Source organism: Arvicola amphibius, chromosome 4 (genome assembly GCF_903992535.2).
Source record: "Arvicola amphibius chromosome 4, mArvAmp1.2, whole genome shotgun sequence".
Lineage (NCBI taxonomy): Eukaryota > Metazoa > Chordata > Mammalia > Rodentia > Cricetidae > Arvicola > Arvicola amphibius.
This window is the reverse complement of record NC_052050.1, coordinates 594,744-616,912: the sequence shown is the minus strand read 5'-3', so window position 1 is coordinate 616,912 and position 22,169 is coordinate 594,744. Positions and strand designations below refer to the sequence as shown.

Sequence of the window (22,169 nt, the reverse complement as noted above, 5' to 3'; positions counted from 1 at the left end):
TTCCCGAAGGGCAGCATGCTGACACTCTGAACACAGGAAGCCGACACTTGTATCGCAGGGGGCAGTGACACCAAAAAATTTTTTTTACGAAGTGTTCCATTTGTACCCACTTTCTGGATGGTCCTAAACCATACAAACTCAGTTCTCTTTTCAGTGGATGTGCTGGTGAGGTACCCATGTAACAGGGTACTCTACTCCCGGCTCAACGGCCTACAGGTCTGTTGCAGCAGGTGCAGGACCCCAATCCCATTATAGACTTAGGATGAGAACATCTGGCTTCATTACACATGGCTCTGCTCTTTACAGATTAGAGTACAACAAAATTAGTCACTTTTATTTCAAAGAAACAGTACAAACAAGTGTGCAAAATTAAGTTTCATGATTAAATACACATAAAGTAACATGCATACTTGACATCAAATCCACAGTTAGCCGATTACAGGAGTATGAAGGAACTGGCAGAACTGAGAACCTGCTGCTGGGCACAATTTAAATGTTTGCAACCTGAAATCAAAACCGCAAAACCGAGCTTCTTAGAAGATATGTAAAAAACTAAACATACACCTCAAGTGGCACAGAAACACGGAGCCTGTAGCCTGTGTCAGTACCAGGATGTGCCTGCCATCCCCAGTGCTAGCGAGTGTTCCTGTGGGTGTTGGGAGAGATGAGACAGGGTGGGCGCCACAGGCAAAGCCAGTTCCCTTCACACAACTGGTAGCTGCAGGCACAGGGACACTGCACTGAGAAGGCCCCTAAATTAAGTAATGCTTTCTTCTGGGAGTGATTGTTAAAGTCTGTGTGTTACTTTGTTCCCTAAAGGTAATGGGAAGTTCTGTCTTAACCCAAACTGAACCAGGAGACCCTGCCTCCCTTGCAGCCTGAGGACTGTGCCTCAAGCAGGTGCCACCAGCATCCTGTTCTCTGGCAGGTCTGGGATGTAATTCATTCTAAAGGCCCAGCAAGGTGAGAACCCCAAGTATGTGCTCTGAACAGTGCTCCTCACGTGTGGCAGAGGGTTCTCTACCCTACTGGAGTGATTTAGGACGTGAGCCTGACAACACTCCTCCCTAACAAGCTTCCACTGACTCGTGCTTGGACAGTCCCCAGGGACTGCAGGGAGCCTGCTGGCGTGAAGGTGTGGTGGTGTCACTAATGCTAACGTCACAGCTCAACTAAAGGGTGGTGGCCAGCAAGAGCCCGAGATGCTCAGAGCCACAGAGACTGCAGAACCATGAGGACGATTCCTTTTGATATGGGAATGAGAAGCCTTGCTCAGGAAGGCAGACAACCAAGTATGGCTTCGAGACCAAGGTCCTCGATAGGGTCCTTAGGCCCCTCACCCACAGGCCTGGGGCATTGGCACCAGCCCCAGGAGTCCACAGGGCGTTGGGTGGTGGCATCAGCTGCACTCACAGGCAGAGTCACAGCTTGTCATCGGTCATCTCCAGGAACTGTGCACACACATCCCGGACACACTCGCCCTTGGGATTGAACAGGAACTTGTAGTAGCTGCCGTCCGCACAGATAGCTGGGAGAGGAGACCACATCAATACATGAGCACAGTTACAGCCCGCCAGGGTACATGCTCATCTAATGAGGACTGGCAAAAGTCATCTTCACAATGCCCAGATCTACCATCAAAGCATTCCTGGGAAAACGGAAGGGTACTAATAGCATCCTAAATGCTGAAGGCTTTGAGTAGGCCCCACCCCAGCCACAGGACTTGGTGCAGTCTGGACCACATACTGAAGCCTCCCACACAGGATGAATTGCTTACCAATGACTGCATTGGGCTCTGTTCCAAAAGCACAGATGCACGGGGAGCCTGATGGAACCTGAAACTTGGAGAAGCTCCACTTGGAGCTGAAGTATTTTGGAAGGAAACTGGCTGATGCCAAACTGTAAGCACAAGAAGAAAAGAGGCTTTACATTCACAAAGACAGAGACAGAGGCGTAACTGGTTTGATACCACAGCGCTGCTGAAAACTCTGAAATTCTTTTACAGTTCAGGGCTGTTCTTTTTATTATTATTGGTTTGTTTTTCGAGGCAGGGTTTCTCTGTGTACAGTCCTGGCTGTCTTGGAACCCGCTCTGTAGACCAGGCTGGTCTTGAACTCATAAAGGTCCACCTGCCACTGCCTTCCTGGGACTGGAGTTACAGACAGTTGTAAGCTGCCATGCGGGTACTGAGACTGAACCGGAGCCCCCTGGAAGAGTGGTCAGTGCTCTTAACTGATGAGTCACCTTTTCAGCCCTGGACGGAGTGATCTCATTTCTTACATAAGAAGTCATGGTTCTTTGATAAGACAGCATGGCTCTTGGCACAGGAAGGGGCACAGGCTCTCTTGCCATCAGATTAACCCTTGAAGAGCATGGCAACATTCAGGAACCAACCTGACCGGAACCAAGTGTCAAAGAACCTGACAGTAATGGGGCCTTGGAAGTGGAACAGTAGGTGCAGGATCAATCTACATTCAGTTTCAAATCCCACAAACACCAAACTAATGAAAGAGCTCAACCTAAACTGACATCAGATTTGCCCTTCTAGGAAACACAGGGAAGTCTCTAACTTTGGGCTCTTCCCTACCACAATACTCCTAAAACCTACCTAGACTGTTTATTCCTTTTTGGATCTTCAGCTGCAAAAATGTGCACAGTGCCGTGATCACTGGACACACAGATGAGAGAAGCGTCCTGATTGAAGTTGATGCTGCAAAGAAACCAGACAGGGCTTGGGTCTGTGCGGATACAGAGAACCAGAAAGATCCAACTCCCTTGTCAACACACACAATGCACTAACCCCTTGTCAGCACACACAATGCACTAACTAGCCCACATCCCAGGTCTTAGCACTGTCCTGTCAAAAGCATGGAACCAGGATCCAGGGAACGCCCTGTTCACCAGTGCCCCGTAGGCACCACTGCTGACGCCTGTGTGTCAGTGAAGGGTATGGGGTTTCCTGAGAGGACCTCCATGCCAGTTTCAGGAGGTTCAGGTGAGAAAGGCATACCCTGCCCTGAGGAGGTGGCTCCCAAGTGTGTCATAGCAGGCAATGGCCATATGCATTCTGCACTGAGAGCAGACATGTAGGGGAGTGTGCCTAGGGCCAGGGCACACAGGTTAAACTCCCAATCTCAATACCCATGGGCCAGAAGTGGCCAGGGTGGTAGCAGGCTCTTGTTGCAGCCATGGTATGAAATGCTGTCTGGCTGGGCTTTAGCACTACATACACTGTGGGCCCTTACAGGTGAAGTGTTCACTCTCAAAACGAAATGAACTGGCTACATTAAACAAACCATCAAGGCCTCTACCATAAAGGGGGAAGTAAATACCACTGGGAAGTAAATTGGAATAGAGGGAGATGGGAGGAATCTGGCAAACATATCCATGCTGCAGCAGGAGAGGGAAGGCCCATAATAAGAAGTAAAATCAGTATTAAAAAGAGCTGAAACCCAATAACCTAACAGCTCAGCCACACCCTCCCACCTGTGCCGCCACCCTGGTACTACTACTCCCAGGGTGAAGCCCTTACCAATAGATATTAGCTGCTTGAGATCCTCTTCGTAGCTCCTGGATTAAATGCCCTGATGAAGTATCAAATATTCTTATAAGGGTCCCCTTTGAAAAACAGTGAAGTGTTTCATTATCAACAATTTGTAACTCTTTCACAGCCTGAAACGATTTACATAAAGACCCATTGGCCCCCACAGCCCTGTCTCGACTTGCCCACAGCACCTAGAATCCAGCGTGTCTCTTGTCTGCTAGCTCAGGCACAGCGCAGGAGGGGCCACAAGACCATCCCCCGCCTGCTGCAGGTCCTCTCCACAGGCACCAGACCCTCTTCCTCTCAGGAATGGGGCCGCGCAGAATGATAGGAGAACTTCCACACCAACTGCACCAACCTCCCTGAGCAAGAACTGTGCTCAAAAGACTCAAAACTTTAAAAAAAAAAAAAAAAGTTTCCTTAAAGAGTGAGACATAAAACAGTTTTTGTGGGCGGTGACCTGGCAACCTCTGGAGATGCCACAGTGCAGAACTCGAGGGGAAACTGCCACAAAGTGTCCTGAACCAACTGAAATGCACTGGACCCACCTAACCAACTACACAGTGCTCAGTCCTATCAACGGCAAGGCTGTAAGAACCCAGTCTAACAAGATGAAGTAAATTCTAGAGAAGAAAACATTAATTACTGCAGAATTCAGTGTTCTAATAGTATTCATTAAAAATAAGCTTGTTAAAACAAATACTTGGAAGGCAGAGGCAGATACATTTCTAGGAGTTTGAGGCCAGCCTGGTCTACATAGTAAGCCCTTGTCTCAAAACAAAAATGAAAAGAAAACCCCAACCACCAACAGCCCCCACCCACCCCTACCCAGAGTTACTAGTTTATCTGTTTTTTATTTTGTTTTTGATACAGAGTCTCATACTGTAGCAAAGGATTGCTCCAGCTGGTCCTGAGGCCTTAATGCTCCTGCTTCAACTTCCCTGCCTCTGTTTCCAAGTGCCAGCATTACAGAAGTAAGCCACTAAGCCTGGCTATAGTTACTAGTTTTATAAATACTACATTAAATGAGTGACAGAATATAAAAAGGTTTGTAACTGGCAAAATGAAACAGCCTGACGTTGAGTAAAATGCTTTTACATAAGAATACATTTTATAAACAAATAGGTTATATATATATATATATAATAGGTTTCATATATATAAATATCATGTATTTACTGAATACTTGGATTTTTTTTTTTTTTTTTTTTGAGACAAGGTTTCTCTGTGTAATAGTTCTGGTAGTCCCGGAACTCGCTTTGTAGACCAAGCTGGCCTCCAATTTACAGACATCCACCTGCCTTTGCCTCTCAAGTGCTGGGATTAAAGGTGTGCACTATCACTATTTACTGTAGTAATACTTACTTATTACTACAGTAAGCTGTACTTACTGAATATTTGTATCCATAAAAAGGTTGGAGCTGGGCATGGTGGCATAGAAGACATCAAGTTCATAACTTGCCAGGGTTACACTTAGTAAGGCTCTCAAAATAAAAATAAAAGAAAACACTCCCCCAAACTACTGAGTTCCAAGTAAGTCTAGGCTACATAGTGAATTCCGAAAAAGTGTGGAATATACAGAGACACCTTGTTCTAACAAAACAAACATTGGCAGCATGGTTTAGTGTGGGATATAGGTTGTTATTCCTGGCAGGTAGCTATGCCTTGCTGCTGTCTGTCATCCACCAATACAAGAAAGATACCATATTACTTAAATTAAGAAGCAGAGGCAGGCAGATCTCTATGAGTTCAAGGTCACCCTGGTCTATAGAGAGAGTTCGAGAATAGCCAGGGATACACAGAAAAACCGTTTAAAAAAACCCAAAAAACAAACAAAAAAACTGTCTCAAAAAATCAAAGCAAACAAGCAAGCAAATAAATAATTAAACCAAATTTCTGCTGGATTTGAGGCACACACCTTTAATCCCAGCACTTGGGAAACGGGGGCAGGAGGAAGATTTCTATTAGTTTGAGGTCAGCCTGGTCTACAGAATGAGTTCCAGGACCCTCAGGGCTGTTACACAAGGGAAACCCTGGCTCAAAACAAAAATAAAATGAAGGAAAGAAGGACGGAAAAAAGGAAAGAAGAAAAGAAGGAAGGGAGGGAGGGAGGGATAAAAGAAAGGAAAATACCAAAATTCAGAGTCAAGTTTGTAATGAATGTGCAGTTTTATTGTCACTATAAAGCTGATAAGAAAATTCAAGTCAAATCATCATAAGCTGACTCTGGGGTCAGCCCAGTGTGTGCACAAAGCCTAAGTTTTTATCTAAGCCACACTGGTAACTACACAAAGTACTGCTGAGTTTAGAAAACAAAAAGAACACACACATCCCACATTTCTAATGGGATTCTGATGTGTGTGTTCACCTGTGTGAGGGTGTCCACAACTGTATATACACAATTAGAGGCCAAAGGTAAATGTCAGGCTCCTTTCTCTATTGCCCTCAACCTTATGTTTTGACCCAGATTCTCGCACTGAACCTGGGTCTCATTATTTCAGCTACAATGACTGGCTAGCAAGCCCCAACAAGGGGCCGGGGAGACAGCTCATAGGGAAGTACTTACTGAGCAAGAACCAGGACCGTACAAAACCCATTTTAAAAAAGTCAGGAATGGCACACATCTGTAACCTCAGCGCCAGGGATGTGGAGACAGCGGGGTGACTAGTGTTCTCTGGCTGATCAGCATAGCTGACTTGGTAAGTTCCAGGCCAGAACAGACCATCTCAAAAACATGGCTATATGAAGGACATCTGAAGTTGACCTCTAGTCTCCAAACATGCGTGTGCACACCATCACCTGCATACGTGTAATTTAGGTGTAGGGAGTTGAAAATGGAGAATCTAAAGGTAAAAGAATTTTTAAAAAATCCTTTGCCAGATAAGCCCATTCTAACGACACCAGTTTCTATTTATTTATTGGTTTGTTTAATTTTGAAAACAGGATCTTATACATACCAGACTGGCCAAGAATTGATTCTTTTATCCCTACGGCCTAAGTACTGGTAACAGGTATGCATCATTATGGCCCCCCTCTTTTTGTTTTGAGACAGGGTCTCACTATGTCGTTCTCACTGGTTAGCCTGGAACTCACTATGTGGACCAGACAAGAATCACCAAGTGCTGAGATGAAGGCCCGTGCCCCACCATACCAGGCTAGCCTGGAACGTCTAAAGAGCCTCTGCCTCCCGGGGGGGACCAAAGGTGTGCACCACCATGGTTAGTGTAGTTAGTTAGTGTAGTGCAGGAGAGCACAGTCAGGGAATTGTATATAGTTAGGTAAGCATTCTATCAACTGAGCTACATTTCCAGCTGAGAAAATCCTATTTCTAAATCTATAAAAACAGTCCTTGTCTAGTCAGCTGTAATCCTAGCACTTAAGAGGCTGAGGCAGATACCTAGGCCTCCTGGTAACCAGGACAGGGAGAAGTAGGCTTGCTAACTCTCTGCTGTATGTCCACAGATAGTGACCACTGCTGTCTGTTAGCAACAGCTCAGGAAACAACCAGGCAGGGTAGAATCTAACTGTGACCTGTTCTTCCCATAGGCTGAATCCACTGATAGAAACACCACTGGCTTGTGGGCTCACTTTAATTAATATTTTTTTTTTTTTTTTTTTTTTTTTTGGTTTTTCGAGACAGGGTTTCTCTGTGGCTTTAGAGCCTGTCCTGGAACTAGCTCTTGTAGACCAGGCTGGTCTCGAACTCACAGAGATCCGCCTGCCTCTGCCTCCCGAGTGCTGGGATTAAAGGCGTGTGCCACCATCGCCCGGCTAATTAATAATTTCCTACAAGGTGAAATTGGGTTTTCTGTCCTAAGTGGAAACCATAGTAAAAAAAAAAAAAAAAATACTAATTTTCAGAAGCTTATGTAGTAGTCAGCAGATAAAGGTACTTGTAGCACAAACTTGGCAACCAGAGTTCAATGCCTGGAACACACACAAATACAGAAAGAAAACCAGTTCTACAAAGCTACCCTCCATCCCTCATGCTCGCCCTTCAAATAATCTAAAAATAGGTATAAATTTTTGGTTTTCACTTCAGACCAAAATAAAGGACAACACGGTTATGGGGGTTTGAGTGAGCGACATTCCCCTATAGCATTCCCCTATAGGCTCAAATGTCTTAACACTTAGCCCCAGTAGCTTTTACTGCTTGCGGAGAGTATGAAATCTTTAGGAGCTAGAACCCTGCTGGAGGAAGTACAGCACTGGAGTAGGCTTTGAAAACCCACCGCCCACCCCCATGTGCAGTCCGACCTCTCAGCTTCCTGGTCTAGCTGTCTGTCACCAATGCTTCATCTGTTGTTATGGATTCTCCCTCTGAAAGTCAAAATAAACCCTTCCATGGCTGCTGTTGGTGGTGCTTTATCACAGCAACAGAAAGGAACCAACACAATGGTCAATATGCCCAAGTTTCAATCTGTGGTTAAGTCAATGAGGAAATATCCTTAGGCAGGTTCGAAAGACACTCTGCAGTGTCACCAGACAACAAGACCTAAGTCCGCCTCAATCTTCTGAGGGCTGGCATTACAGACGTGCCACCACACCCCGGTTGGCAGTCCGTCTTTATCACACTTGAATGACAAACTGGGTTTGTAAAGAACAGGAAGTAAAGCAGACAATGTGTGGAGGCCTGGCCTAGACCCCGTCCCACAATCAGAGCTCATTGGCATGGAGGCCCGCACTTACTTTTTCAGATGCAGTTGCAATTCGTGTTCCCTGCAGGTTGAGAGCAATGCAGCTCAGGACGCCCTCATGTGCAGGAATGTCCACTGGTGGCTTCTCGGTGCTGGCCAGGTCCACAAGCTGTACGTGGCCGGTATGAGTGCCAGGGAAGGCGAGAAGGGAGTTGTTACTGTTGGGACACAGGACACAGAGACCTATGCAGAGACAGAGAGAACTGGTTGGGAGATGATACTGGCTAAAGCCTGTTTCCTCACAACCCGGACCAACTCTCAAATCCTCAGCCACAAGTCAACTATTTGTGGAGTGTATGGACCTTGGAATCACTCACCCATGAGACCTGCTTACACAGGGAACACTGCTGAACAATTTACTACTCAACACATTTACCTATCAGATGTTTGTCTTCCATAATGCCAGCTACTGAGAATACAACAAAAATTACAGAATTTAAGAACTACTTCACCAGCAATAACACAAACCCTCAATCTAGCACACCATGCAGAGACCCAGACACACTTCCCAAAGCCATGGCTGGAAAAGCCAGCTTTGCCTGTGTCTAACTCATCCACAGCCTTCAAAGACATAGCTAAACCCTCAGCACACAAGCTGACAGGGAGGGTTATGGGGAAGAAAGGTCCTAAAAGACCCCCCCAAAATGCACAAAAAATGTAAACGTATAAAGTCAGACTGGAAGATTGATGTTATGTAATTTTAAGATTAACTTTAAAGTTTCAGCAATAATGGCAGAGTGGTACCGTCATATGGATCACTGGAAAAGAATGGAGAGTCCAAAAGAGACTTTTGATTCTTACTCATCAAAACAAAGGGAACCAAAGTAATGTAATACACAAGACAAAAACAATACCCTGTATCAAAAACAATGGTTCTCAGCAGGGTGCGGTGGAGCACAGCATCTGCAAATGAGAACCTGTCTCAATAAACACAAGTATTCAGAGAGCTGAACATGTACTTCCTGGCTAGTGTGTCAGCTACTCTGGGAGCTGAGTCAGGGAGCAGTTGAGTCCTGAAGTTCAGGACTAGCCTAGCAAGGCTTCACTCAAAAAAAAAAAAAAAAAAAAAAAAAAAAAACAACAAAAACAACAACAACAAAAAAGAGGTAAGAGAGAAAAGGAAAAAAGAAAAATTAAGGAAAGATGGAGTTAAGCATGTAATTTATAGCACAACACAACTGAAGGGGAAAACGACCATCTCTGCGACAGTGTGAGGCTGGATACGTAAGTCGGGTATAAAAAGTCTACTCAGAAAGAAAAGAAAGAAGAAAAGGCCAGAGCTCAGCAGCTCCCAGTGCGGTTAGCTCTGGAGGCAGACAGCAGAGGAAGAACCCCAAGACAGGATGCTAAGGGAGGAAAAGCTAGCACTACTGCGCACAGGGCACCCAGCCTCTTCTGTATCCCCACACGGACCAGCTCCCCACGCTGCCTTCCTCTCCAGTTCTCACCTTTAGGGTTATAGCAGGTTTCAAAGACGTGCAGCTGATGGGGATTGTGTGTGAACGTAAACACCTTAATCATGGAGTCCAGAACCACAACAATTCTGAAAAGAAAAATGCAATCAGAGCTCCTCTCCTCAAAAGTAAAATAAGCATTTTGAGATTTCTGTTCCCACTGTGAAACTCAAACACAGGAAGTACCTCACACAAAAAGGACCGGGCTTGTTTTTATCGTTTTGTCGGGGGGGTGGGGGGTGTCTGACTTTGCAGTTCAGCTGGCTTCCGTCTCAAATTTATAGGGGCCCTCTTGTCTCTGATCCCCGAGTGCTGGGATTGTAAGTGTCTATCAACACACCTACTTTTATTTTTTTGAGTTAGGGTCTCATACAGGCCAAAGTGGCCTTGAACTTGTTACATCCTTGAGGGTGGTCTTAACTCATTATCCTCTTGCCTTCATTTCCCAAGAGTTGAGATTATAGGTGTGTGCCACCATTCCTGTTACAAACAGGCCGATGTGGCAAAGAGGGCAAAAGCATAAGGGCTGAGCACAGCTGGATGGGTCCACCATCCTTCAGAGCACAGCTGGATGGGTCCACCATCCTTCAGAGCACAGCTGGATGGGTCCACCATCCTTCAGAGCACAGCTGGATGGGTCCACCATCCTTCAGAGCACAGCTGGATGGGTCCACCTTCAGAGGTCACTTCATGAGCAGACAGACATCTCTCAACTAGAGCATTAGCAAGGTGAAACACATCACAGAATTACACTTTTACTCTTAAAACATTTCTATAATTAAGGAAATTGTACCAGGAGTAGTGGCACAAGCCTGAGAAGCCCCTCCTGCCACCTGGAAAGCTGAGACAGAATAGGAAGACTTTAGGGCCAGCCTGGGCGACCTAGTAAAACCCTGATCAACAAACTAAAACAAAAACAGAACAAAACACCACCCCCAAAATTTCCAAGTAGAAGATTATTAGTTTGGGTCAAATATTTGCATTATCACGGCCTCTAAACACTACCGCAACTAAGCTAAGAATGATGCAGGAGCAGCTCCCACGTACAGGGAAATCTGAGGACACGGCACATAAGCCGCATCCAGTGAGAACACGGGGACAGTGATCCCGCCACCAGGCTGACAGGGGTCCTGTGGGGCAGGGGGCAGGGCTGGGGGGCCGCTACTTTCAACACGGACGCCCAGTACAGGGTAGCAATTGACAAGGCCCGGCTGACACTGCGGTGGGGCTTCACATGCAGACTGGGGACATCCCCGTGCCTACCCAGAACATCCCTCTGCAGAATCTAGCAGCCAATCAAATGTCCAGCCTTCTTCAGGGCAGAAGAAACAAAAACCAAAACAAAGCAAAGCAAAAAACAAACAAACAAACAACAACAAAAAACTCTCTTCTGCTATGGGTCATAAACTCGTTACTGACATTTCAATACACTATTCCACAGAAAATCACTGTATCTGTTTTTTAAGGAAAGGAAACTCCACTTAGAAAATTACCACTGAACCCACCTATCTCTCCGCAGCTTGACAGCTTTGACCTCCGTGGAGAACTCTATCTCGATGACTGTCTTCTTCTTCAGGTCATCCCAGATCATCACTGGAACACAGAGTGCACGTGGCGTCACAAGTGGCCCACAGTGCAGAGCTGCAGGTGGCATCTGCATGAGGCCAAATGGCGGGGTATGGCCGGCCAGGCTTGCAAGGCTAGGTGGAGCTAGCCCTCAGAACCCTCCCCGACTCACACAAGCACAACCAAGGTCTTAGGAAACCTACCTGTCCTACACACTCAAGCCAGCTCCACTCAATCGTGACTCAATGCTAGAGAGAATGAAAAGGGGGCTGGAGATGGCCTGGTGGTTAACAGTGTGCACCACGTTTGTGAGTGCCAGAGGAGCCAGAAGAGGACATTGGAGTCCCTGGACCTGGAATTATAGGTGATTGTGAGTTGCCAGACGTGGGTGCTCAGAACTGAACTTGAGTCCACTGGAAGAGCAGAAAGCACTGTTAACCACCAGGCCACCGAACCCACATGGTGGAAAGAGAACCAGTTTCTGAAACTTCTCCTCCTTACCATGCATAAATAAATAATAATTTTTAAAATCTTTAAAAATAATGATAGGTAGTAGGGAATATAGGACTTAGAACGAAGAAAAGGGGAGGGGAAGATCCCTACCATAACCACACCACCTTTTCATCTCTCTGCACCTGATTCTAAAACAAAGGCAGAACTGCAGGGCCAACCTCACCTGAGTGCTGGCTGTTTCCTGTGTGCACAGAGCTCCACCAAGAACGGCAAGCCTAGAACCCATAATCACCTCTGCCTCTGTACACGGTCCCCTTTCTTTCCTTTTTGGGAACTCGGTAATAGAAACAAAGCCTCAAGACACCCAAGGTACTTTCCTGCCCTCACAATCTTTTCTTTTTTTCCTCTATCAGACACGAGCTATTCCAATTCTCTACAAGACACTAGCTTACCCTCCCAATACACCCTCAACTGACACTTAGTTGCTATGGGATAATGCTCTTGTACCCTCTAAAGATTTGTCAGTCTTTTTTTTTTTTAAATATTTATTTATTTATTCATTCATTCATTCATTCATTTATTTATTATGTGTACAATATTCTGTTTGTGTGTATGCCTGCAGACCAACAGAGGGCACCAGACCCCATTACAGATGGTTGTGAGCCACCATGTGGTTGCTGGGAATTGAACTCAGGACCTTTGAAAGAGCAGGTAATGCTCTTAACCTCTGAGCCATCTCTCCAGCCCCAAGATTTGTCAGTCTTATTGGTTTAATAAAACACTGACTGGCCAGTAGCCAGGCAGGAAGTGTAGGCACGACGACCAGACTAGGAGAATTCTGGGAAGAAGAAAGGCAGTCTGCAGTCACCACCCAGATGGAGAGGAATGAGATGAGAATACCTCATTGAGTAAGGTACCAAGCCACGTGGCTAACATAGACAAGAATTACGGGTTAATTTGAGTTGTAAGAGCTAGTTATAATAAGCCTGAGCTAACAGGTCAAGTCAACCAATTTATAATTAATATAAGCCTCTGTGTGTTTTGCTGGGACTGAACAGCTGCAGGACCAGGCAGGACAGAAACTTCCGTCTACACTTAGTCTCCCTCATCCCCAAGATAAGCCCCACTCCATTCTCAAGTAACCCTCCATCGTCCCTGTGGTTTTTTTCCCTCCTTCTTTTCAGGTCTTTTTCCCCTCAAGCTTTCTTCCTTCAGGTGGGATCAGCTGTGTTCACTTCCTCCTTCTAACAAAAGCTAGATTAAGTTCAACTAAGGGTGTGATGTCTACAGTGAAAAGAAATTTAAGGAGGGCCATACCTCGCAACTGTAATTTCCTCTATCATATATAACAACAGATCCATACCAATACTGTAACCCATGCATCCACAGCCAACCTGGCTCTTTGTTCTATGTGAACAACAAGTTAATGTTTCTATGAGTTCATGGCTTTCAGCAGGGGGAAAAAAACGTCCCTAGACTTTGCTTTACCCTGAATCAGTTACACCATTACCCACCTACAGGTGAAGCACACCTCACTCATTAACAGTTGACATCCAGTCTTCCCATCCACCCGCTCTCTGGAAGCTCCTTTCCCAATGGTTTTCAACACCCCAGAGGACTACTAGAGAGGCTCTCACATGGTTACAGGCATAAGACACTCTACAAAATTCAGGTACCACGACACACATGGCAAGGTTTTAAAGACAGGACTACTGTACCTTTGTTGGGAGGATATTTCGGCTTTTTTCCACCACCAACTAAAGCTAAATAGTTACAGCGAAATAACATTTCCACGTGGCCAACTCCGCCTTCTAAAAATTCTGAAACGATAATTTAAAAAGTTAAAATGTTTAACAAATGGGGAAAAGTGACAACATACAATGCTAAGCACTCTACTCATTTACTTATTTTTGAGCCAGGTCTCGCTATAGAAGCACTGGCTCTAAGCCCTGCTTAAAACTTAAGAGCTCTGCCTGCCTCTGCCTTCTGAGTGCTAAGATTAAAACACGTACCCCACACCTGACCTAGCCAGCATTTCATTCTCACACTATTTTAAGTGTATGGGTGCTTTGCCTGCATCATATCTGTGTACCAAGTGTGTGCCTAATGCCCGCAGAGGCTAGCAGAGGGTGTTAAGTAATCCTGGAACTGGAATCGTAGAAAGTTGTGAGCTGCTATGTGTTGCTAAGAATCTTGACTGCTAAGCCATCCCTTCAGGCCCTAGCATTTTATTCTTAATCATCAGTTTGTAATCAAATACCATCTGAAGTAGAAATGGTGACTACCTCAGAAAACAAGGGGTAGGCTTTCCTGACTTCTCTCAAGTTTCTGTCATTGTGAGCAACAGTCTCTTGAGAGCTAAGAACAAATTCCCTGAGAAACTGAGTAAAAGTGGAAATTGTGTGTGTGTGTGTGTGTGTGTGTACACGTATATACATAGATAAATCTCTCTTTTTCTTTAAGACAGGGTCTCTATATATCCCTGGCTGTCCAGGAGCTCACTATGTAGATCAAAGTGGCCTAGAACTCAGACATCCCCCTCCTCTGCCTCTGCCTCCTGAGTGCTAAGGTGTGCACACCACACCCAGCTCCCAAATTCATATTTTAAGATGCAACAAGTTCTATAGATTTTGGAGAAGTAAGCAGTTGTGGTGCACACCTGTAACTCCAGTACTCTGAGTACTGAGGCAGGAGGATTAAGAGCGCAAGATGGCTCAGTTGGTACAGAGCTTGCCATGAAAAGCCCGATTATCTGAGTTTGATCCAGAACCTATATAAATGTAGAAGAGAACAGAATCCACAAAACTTTGACTTCAGCATGTACACCCAACACTGCACATGTTGAAGAGTACAAAGCTAGTTTATACTATATACAAAGACAGTCTCACAAGTAAATAAACAAATAAATGTGATGGAGGCGGGTCTTCTATCAATCTGTTGATTTCATTGGTTAATTAATAAAGAAAACTGCTTGGCCTAATAGGTTAGAAAATAGGTGAGTGGAGTAGACAGAACAGGAAGATGGAAGTGAGGTAGATGGCTCAGACAATTGCCCTGCCTCTGCAACCAGATGCGATGAAGCTCCAGCCCAAGATGGACTTATGCTAGAAACTTCCCGGTAAGACACCGCTCATGGTGTTACATATATTATTAGATATGGGTCAGTCAAGATGTGAATAAGAGGCTGAAAATAATGGGCCAGGCAGTATTTAAAAGAATACAGTTTCTGTGTAATTATTTTGGGGCATAAGCTAGCCGGTGGCCAGGAGCCGGGTGGCAGGAAGCCGGCCCGCAGCACCTACTACATAAATGGAAGTATACTAGAAGCCCTAAAGCAAAGGCTAAGTCAATCAGTGACTTCATGTGTGGAATGTTTACGTGTGTGCATGAGAACTATTCTAACCGTCTGCTGTACTACAGGGCTAGATGCAGCTCAAGGGAGCAGCTGTTTTGTATGCACAAGGCCCTGGGTGAGAAAGAAGGGAGGGAGGGCGGTGGGTGGGTCAGCTGATCACAAATAATATGTATGGTGCGACACAGTAGCATTACTGTTGAATCACAGTGATCGTACTTTTAGTATTGATGTCTGTACGGTTGTAAGTCAACTTGACACAAACTAGAGTCATCTGAGAAGAGGGAACCCCAATTGAGAAAATGCCTCCATTTAACATTTGGTTGTATGTCAGCCTGTAGAGCATTTCTTAATGGCTGGTTGATGAGAAAAGTCCAGCCCATTGTGGGTGGTGGCACCCCTGGGTTAATGGTCCCGAGTTCTATGAGAAAGGAGGCTGAGCAAGCCACAGGGATAAACCAGTAAGCAGCACCCTCCACGGCCTCTGCACAGCTCCTGCCTCCAGGTTCCTGGCCTGTTGAGTTTCTGTCTTGGCTTCTATAAACATACAGTTACGTGGGATTTAAAAGCTGAATAAACCCTTTCCTCTCCAAGTTGCTCTTGCTATGGTGTTTCATGAAGAAGAGAAGACAGTGTCTGTTTTCAATCTGAAACAGGGTTCTCCTCTGCAGAGAGTGCAGAGAATAAAAGCTCACACCACCATATCCAGCCTGGGGCCTTATTAGTCAGGGCCTCCAGAGCACGGGGTTACAGACATGTACAACCTCAGCAGGACGATAATCTCCTTTTACAGAACTAAGATAGTACTGGAACCAGAAATTTAAAACCCAACTTTGGAGAGAAATGGTTATTATCCATTTTCAATAAGTTATCTAAAATTTGTTCACTTATTGTTAGTGCTTTATTATCCCAGTAGTTAAGGACCAGGAACTGCCAAACATTTAAGAAAAAATATATAGGAAGAGAGAGTAAGCTGAAAAAAAAAAAAAACTCTACTTCTCAAAATTAATCACAAAAATGAAAAGCACAATTATTTTATTTACCTATACAATTTCTAGTTCCAGCTTTTGAAAATTTTTATTTTATGAAAATACACAGACTAAGGAGCTAGAAAGATGGCTTAGCAGTTAAGAATACTCGCTGCTCTTCCCAAGGGCCCAGCTTTGACTGTCAGGCATGCAAAAAGTACACAGACATACATTCATTACACACACAAAAAAAATTTAATTAAAAAACAAACAAAACATGGATTAAGACACCAAAATCGCTAGGCTATAGTTAGTGGTGGAGGCACCGGCAGGTGGGTCTCTGAGTCTGAGGCCAGTCTGGTCTACACAGCAAAACCCTGTCTCAGGAAAAAAAAAAAAAAAAAAAAAAGATACTGAAATAAACAGGAAGAATTATAATTTATCATTATAAAGAATATTTTATTTTTCCAGACTGTTTTGTTATGAAGCCCTGCTTGGTCTTGAACTCACTCACTCACAATCCTTCTACAGCAGCTTTCTGAGCGCTAAGATCTGAACGCCAGGGTTACAGATATGTGCCATTAAACCCAACTATTAATACTTTGTAAATGCTGGACATTTGAATAATTTAAGAGTCCCTTATGGGACTCCCAGTCTATACTGGGATGGTGTCTCTAGTTTCACATTCAGGAAGAAAAGTGTGGGAAGTGCCCAGCATTACACACCTTGTTCCTTCCAGTAGAGGCAGCAGGGGCTGAAGATGAGAAGGAGGAAGAGAAACATGGTCACCCCCTTTACAAAGGGCCAAGCTCTGCTTGCTTCCGTCTCAGTCAAGGCCTTCTCTCTAGACTGAGGGCTAAGCGGGGGAATTTTGATCGCCATACCGTACCTTGTTTCTCTTTTTCTTTGAGTGGATCGGTGTTATAGACTCGGAATCCATTTTCCATTCCACATGCAAAACATCCTAAAGCAAGAAACACGGAAGAGACACGTTAATCCCCAGGGCTGTTGCCAGCAAAAGGGGTCCAGGGAAGCCTCTGTCACATGTTTAAACCATATATGCTGTGTACTAAGACACAGCGACTTCACTTTGGATGGTCATTTACCGTGCAGTTTCCCCGCTCTGGGCCCTTCTCTGGCATTCCTGTGGGCCAGGTTTCTGCTTAAACATTGGACACGCCTCTCACCAACGCCAGACTCTCACAGACTCCCCTTCTACAACACAGTGCTTGAATACCGTGTCAGGTATAATGTTAGGGATGTGCAGTGTTAGGAGACAGGGTGGAGGCTCCTCTTTTCCACCTCCAGGGTGACCTCCTAGAGAGAAATCCTGAGGTATCCCATGACCTCATTCTTGATTATTCAGACTCCTCAAACTCCTGTCACAGTCACAAGCAGTGACTGACTTAGGACATCCCAGTCACTGTCTCCAAGTCACAGACAGAGATTGTCAAGGTCCAAATAAAAGATACTGCTAAGAACTGAAAAAACACCCAGGATGGGTGGTGGTGGCACACGCCTTTAATCCCAGCACTAGGGGGGCAGAGGCAGGCGGATTTCTGTGAGTTCAAGGCCAGCCTGGTCTACAAGAGCTAGTTCCTGGGAAACCCTGTCTCAAAAACAAAACAAAACAAAACAAAGCAAAATAAAAAAAATCAAAAAAACAAACAAACGAAAACCACCCAGGTCTCAGGATGATATGGTGATTCATGGCAACATAAAACTATATTAATTAACTTCAAATATGGTGCTCAACTATTACTGAAATCAAGCTTCATCTTTTCCTCCCAATTCAATGGTGCGGTTTGGTTCCTCACGGCAGCTGTACAATAGTCAGCGGGTTAAGGGACGCAGAGGTGCCCTGTGGTACCAGCCCTAGACCACGCGTCACCTCCAGAGACAGAGAGGAGATGCAGAGGTGCTCTGTGGCACCAGCCCTAGACCACGCTTCACCTCCAGAGGCAGAGAGAAGATGCAGAGGTGCCCTGTGGTACCAGCCCTAGACCACGCTTCACCTCCAGAGACAGAGGACACCTGCTGCCTGCCTCTGGCCTCTGCATGAACAAATGATTTCTAAACCCACCAAAAGCAGCCAGTCGGTGATGGTGCATGCTTTCTATTTCCAACAATGGGGAGGCAGAGGCAGGAGGATCTCTGAGTTTGAGGCCAGCCTGGTCTACAGAGTTCCAGGACAGTCAGGGCTACACAGAGTAACCCTGTCTCAAAAACCAAACTGAAACAAAAGAAAACCAACCAACCAAAACAAAACAAACATAAACAATTCAGCAAAAAACACCAAGAGTAAATTTACAAATCAGTGTAAGCCAAACCAAGTGTTAACCGTCTCAACACATAAGGCTACTTTAGCCAGAAACCTTGGGACTCCTGATCCTCCGGCCTCCACTTCCCCAGTGCTGAGATTACAGGGCTGTACCACCATCCCTAGTGAACGGAAGTACTAGTATTGGTCCAAACCCACAACCTCATGAGAGCTAGGCATGCACTCCATTAACTGTGCTACATTTCTCCCATCTGGTGTGGGAGGTCCTTCTGCCTATGTGCTGCTTTCATTGGTTAATGAATAAAGAAACTGCCCTGGCCTGTTGATAGGGCAGAACTTAGGTAGGCAGGGAAGACGGAACTGAATGCTGGGAGTAGGAAGGTGGAGATACACCACAGAGGCACCATGGAGCCACCAGAGAAGACATGCCGAATCTTTCTCGGTAAGCCACTGCCACGTGGTGATACTCAGATTAATAGAAATGGGTTAAACTGAGATGTAAGAGTTAGCCAATAAGAAGTTAGAGCTAATGGGCCAAGCAGTGTTTTAATGAATACAGTTTCTGTGTGGTTATTTTGGGTGTAAGGTAGCCGGGCGGCTGGGACAAACAAGCAGGCCCCTCCATGCAACACCCATCAGCTCATATATTTGAATACTTGTTGTCTAGTTGGTGTAACTGTTTGGGAAAGATTTGGAGATATGGGCTTGTTAGACAAGGTGTGCCACTGTCATGGTGTCTCATCAGGGCAACAGAAAAGTAACTATGACAATTTGTCAGCTCAAAAGCTATTTTCTTTCTTTCGTTTTTGGAAACAGGGTTTCTCTGTGTAGCCCTAGCTGTCTTGGAACTCACTCTGTAGACCAAGCTAGCTTGAAACTCAGGAGATTTGCCTGCTTCTGCTTCCCAAGTGCTGGGGTCAAAGACATACACTGTCACGGCCAGCTAAAAGTGAATTTCTTAAGGAATTGTATAACTATTAATTCTGTAAAAGGTTTGATGACCAAAATTTATTTTAAAAAATACTGATTTTTTTTTTTCCTGCTCTTAAATTCAGAATGTTTGGCCAGAGGATGCCCATTGTACGCCTCACCCCTACCATGTTGATGCTAACTGTGCTCCTTCACAATGGGACCAAGCTTAAGAGGGCAATCACCAAGTCAGTAATCCCAGGCTGCTCTACGACACTGCAGTCTGCTTTCTTCCAAGAACTGCCAGTGCCTTCAAAGGACAAGAGTAAATTTGCCCATCTCCAAATCTAAAGGAAAGCTTCCTACACCTGTCACAAGACAGACATTTTCTACCCCTTAGCTTTGTTTACCTTAGAAACGTTATAGCTATCCTTCGGGTTTTGATTATATTGAATGTATCCCTCAAACCTCCTTAAACACTTAGCCCACAAACTCCAAGTAAATATATACAGACAAGATACACAATAGTACTATCTATTTAAAATCATTTTTTGTACCCCAGCACCTCAAAATAAATTATTTAAAAGTTATTTTAAGAGGGATGGTGTGAGTATGGTATATGAAGCAGGAGGATCAGCACAGTTTAAGGCCAGCCATAGTTTACATAGTGAGACCCATCTCAAAAACTAAAACGGCTAGATGTGAGGTATAGGGAGGCGGATCTCTAGGAGTCCAGAACAGAGATACAGTGTGACTGTCTCAAAAGCAAACTTAAAAAGTTTTTTTTTTTTTAAAGGAAAAAAAAATCATCTTCTTAGCCAGGGGCAGTAGTAGAATCAGCCTTGTAATCCCACCTACCCCCCTTGGTTCAAGATAAGCTTGGCCAAGAGAACAAGATTCTGTCCCAACAACACAAAATTCAAGTAAAGCTCATTTTTCTGGGATAGGAAATCATACATTTGCTTAAGTGCCTTCAAAAATCTTATTTTTGAATGCCAAGATGTTAAAACTCTTAGAAGCGCAGAATAATAGCCTTTACGCTTTTTTCTTCCTTTGGGGAGATTTAGAAAAAGTTATTTCAGCTGGGCTGAGTACCGCACTCTAATCACTGCTCACAGGAGGCAGAGGCAGGGGAATCGGAGCTCGAGGCAGCCTGGTCTACAGAGTGAGTTCCACGACACCCAGGGTTACACAGAGAAACCCTGTTCCGAAAAAAACAAGGAAAAAAAAAGAAAGGGGAACTTGACATCGGAGGCAGGGGTTCCCGCCCATATCTTGGAGTACAGCACACAGTGGTTAAAAACAAAAAAACCATCTCCCCCAAGACCCCCAAACTCATAAAGCAGCTCCCGAAAAGGCAAAACACAGACGTCTTTTCATTCTATTGAACAGAAGAAAATACCGGAGGGGAGGGAGAGGGGTATTGCTGGGAGCCGCATCAAGATGCCAGCCCACGAGAACCACGACAAACTGCCGCTCCGTGACCTGTAGGACCTTCGATGGCAACGTAAACGCTTTAAGACCCTTATGCCCAGCAGTAAGCCTGCGTGGTCTAGGCACCCGGTACAAAGTGAGGCTGCCCGCGGGGAGAGGCGGCGCGTCCGCAGGGACACGGGGTTGGGGTGGGGGGTGTGCTCGCCACGCTGTGGTTGCCCTGGCTGGAAAAGCGGGGGGTGGGGATGTCTCCATACAGGGTGGTTCGGAGATCCTCCCCCCCAAGAGTCTGGGGTCTCAGGGCGTGACCGAGGTCTCCCGTTAGGGTCGAGGGGGGACACTCGCGACAGACAGATCCGGGGCCCTGCAGTGTCGGGGTCTCCCGGAAGGGCTGGGGTTACTGCCACGGAGGCGGGCCCGGAGTCTCACCATGGTCCTGGTTGAAGCCGGCATACAGCAGCCCGTTGCCGTGGGGGTTACACGGCAGAAGGTTCATGGCGCCGTCGCGCGGGGGGGGCGGGGGGTCCCTCGCCCCTCAGCACCACATTCCGCTCCAAACCCGACGATCTACCCCGTCTCGCGGCGCTAGGGCCGCCGCGGCCGGAAGCGACGGTCCTAGGGGCTTGCGTCGTGCGTGTGTCGTCAGCGCGTGCGTCGTCAGTGCGCGCGGGCCCGCTGGTGCGCGTGCGCGCGCGGCTAGCGAGCCCCCGAGCGCCGGAGATTTTTTCCAGCTCTGGGAAGCTGGTGGCCGGGGAAAGCCGAGCGCGTCCGTGAGGGGCGGGGCTGGACGGATCGGAGGAGGAGCAGCGGAGGGAGGTAGGTGCCTTGGCTCTCACGCAGCCGGGCAGGATTGACGGGACCGCGCCCGACACGCCTGCCCACGTCGCAGACTCTCCCGGAACCCTGGCCGCCTTCCACGGAACGCACGTTCCCCCCAGAGGCAGCCTTCTTGAATTCGCACTTGCGTTTTGCAAGAAACGGACCCCCGCCAAGAAACCGACACAGTCAATCTCTTGTGTCTTTCTGGGCTCCCCCAACCGTCTGTCTCGTCTTCCCACAGACACAAATTCCCCCAAGAGACGCCTCCCTCATTCCAAGAGCCTCATAGGACACAGCCCCCATAGGAAAGTTCTCCCCACCCCCGCCTCCCGCACTAATCACGGGGGGGGGGCTGTTCGTTGGGGTGTCCTGGTCACAGAGGTTTGGACCCCAGTTAGACCACAGTCAAACTGAATGGCTGTGGAAGCTAATGCTTCCACTCAGCTATTTATTCTCCGGATCCCTTCTTTCCTCAGTGGCCTCTCACCAACTTTACCATCCTTTCCCCCCGTAAAGAGAGCTTCTTGGAAGTAGAGAGCCATCATGCAGGAGTGCTGTCCCTGAAGTTTTGGTCTCCAGAACTTCCAAACTGTGAGACTAATACTTCTGTTATTTATAAACTACCCCATCTTGGGTAATTTTTGTGACAGTTCTTCAAATGACCCAAGATATGCTCATCCCTCTCTGCCCCA

At 46.1% G+C, this 22,169-nt stretch overlaps 1 protein-coding gene across 1 annotated transcript; it reads right to left on the bottom strand.

The window, feature by feature from the left end:
* Positions 1-307: 307 nt before the first annotated feature.
* Positions 308-21,280, bottom strand: Wdr45b (WD repeat domain 45B). Its single transcript, XM_038328214.1, has 10 exons — positions 21,088-21,280; positions 16,924-16,998; positions 13,433-13,534; positions 11,201-11,288; positions 9,690-9,784; positions 8,234-8,424; positions 3,533-3,618; positions 2,609-2,710; positions 1,778-1,899; positions 308-1,528 (listed from the first exon to the last, which is right to left on the bottom strand). The coding sequence occupies exons 1-10, from the start codon at positions 21,152-21,154 to the stop codon at positions 1,422-1,424; spliced, it is 1,035 nt and encodes a 344-aa protein (XP_038184142.1). The 5' UTR covers positions 21,155-21,280; the 3' UTR covers positions 308-1,421.
* Between the last annotated feature and the right edge of the window lie 889 nt (positions 21,281-22,169).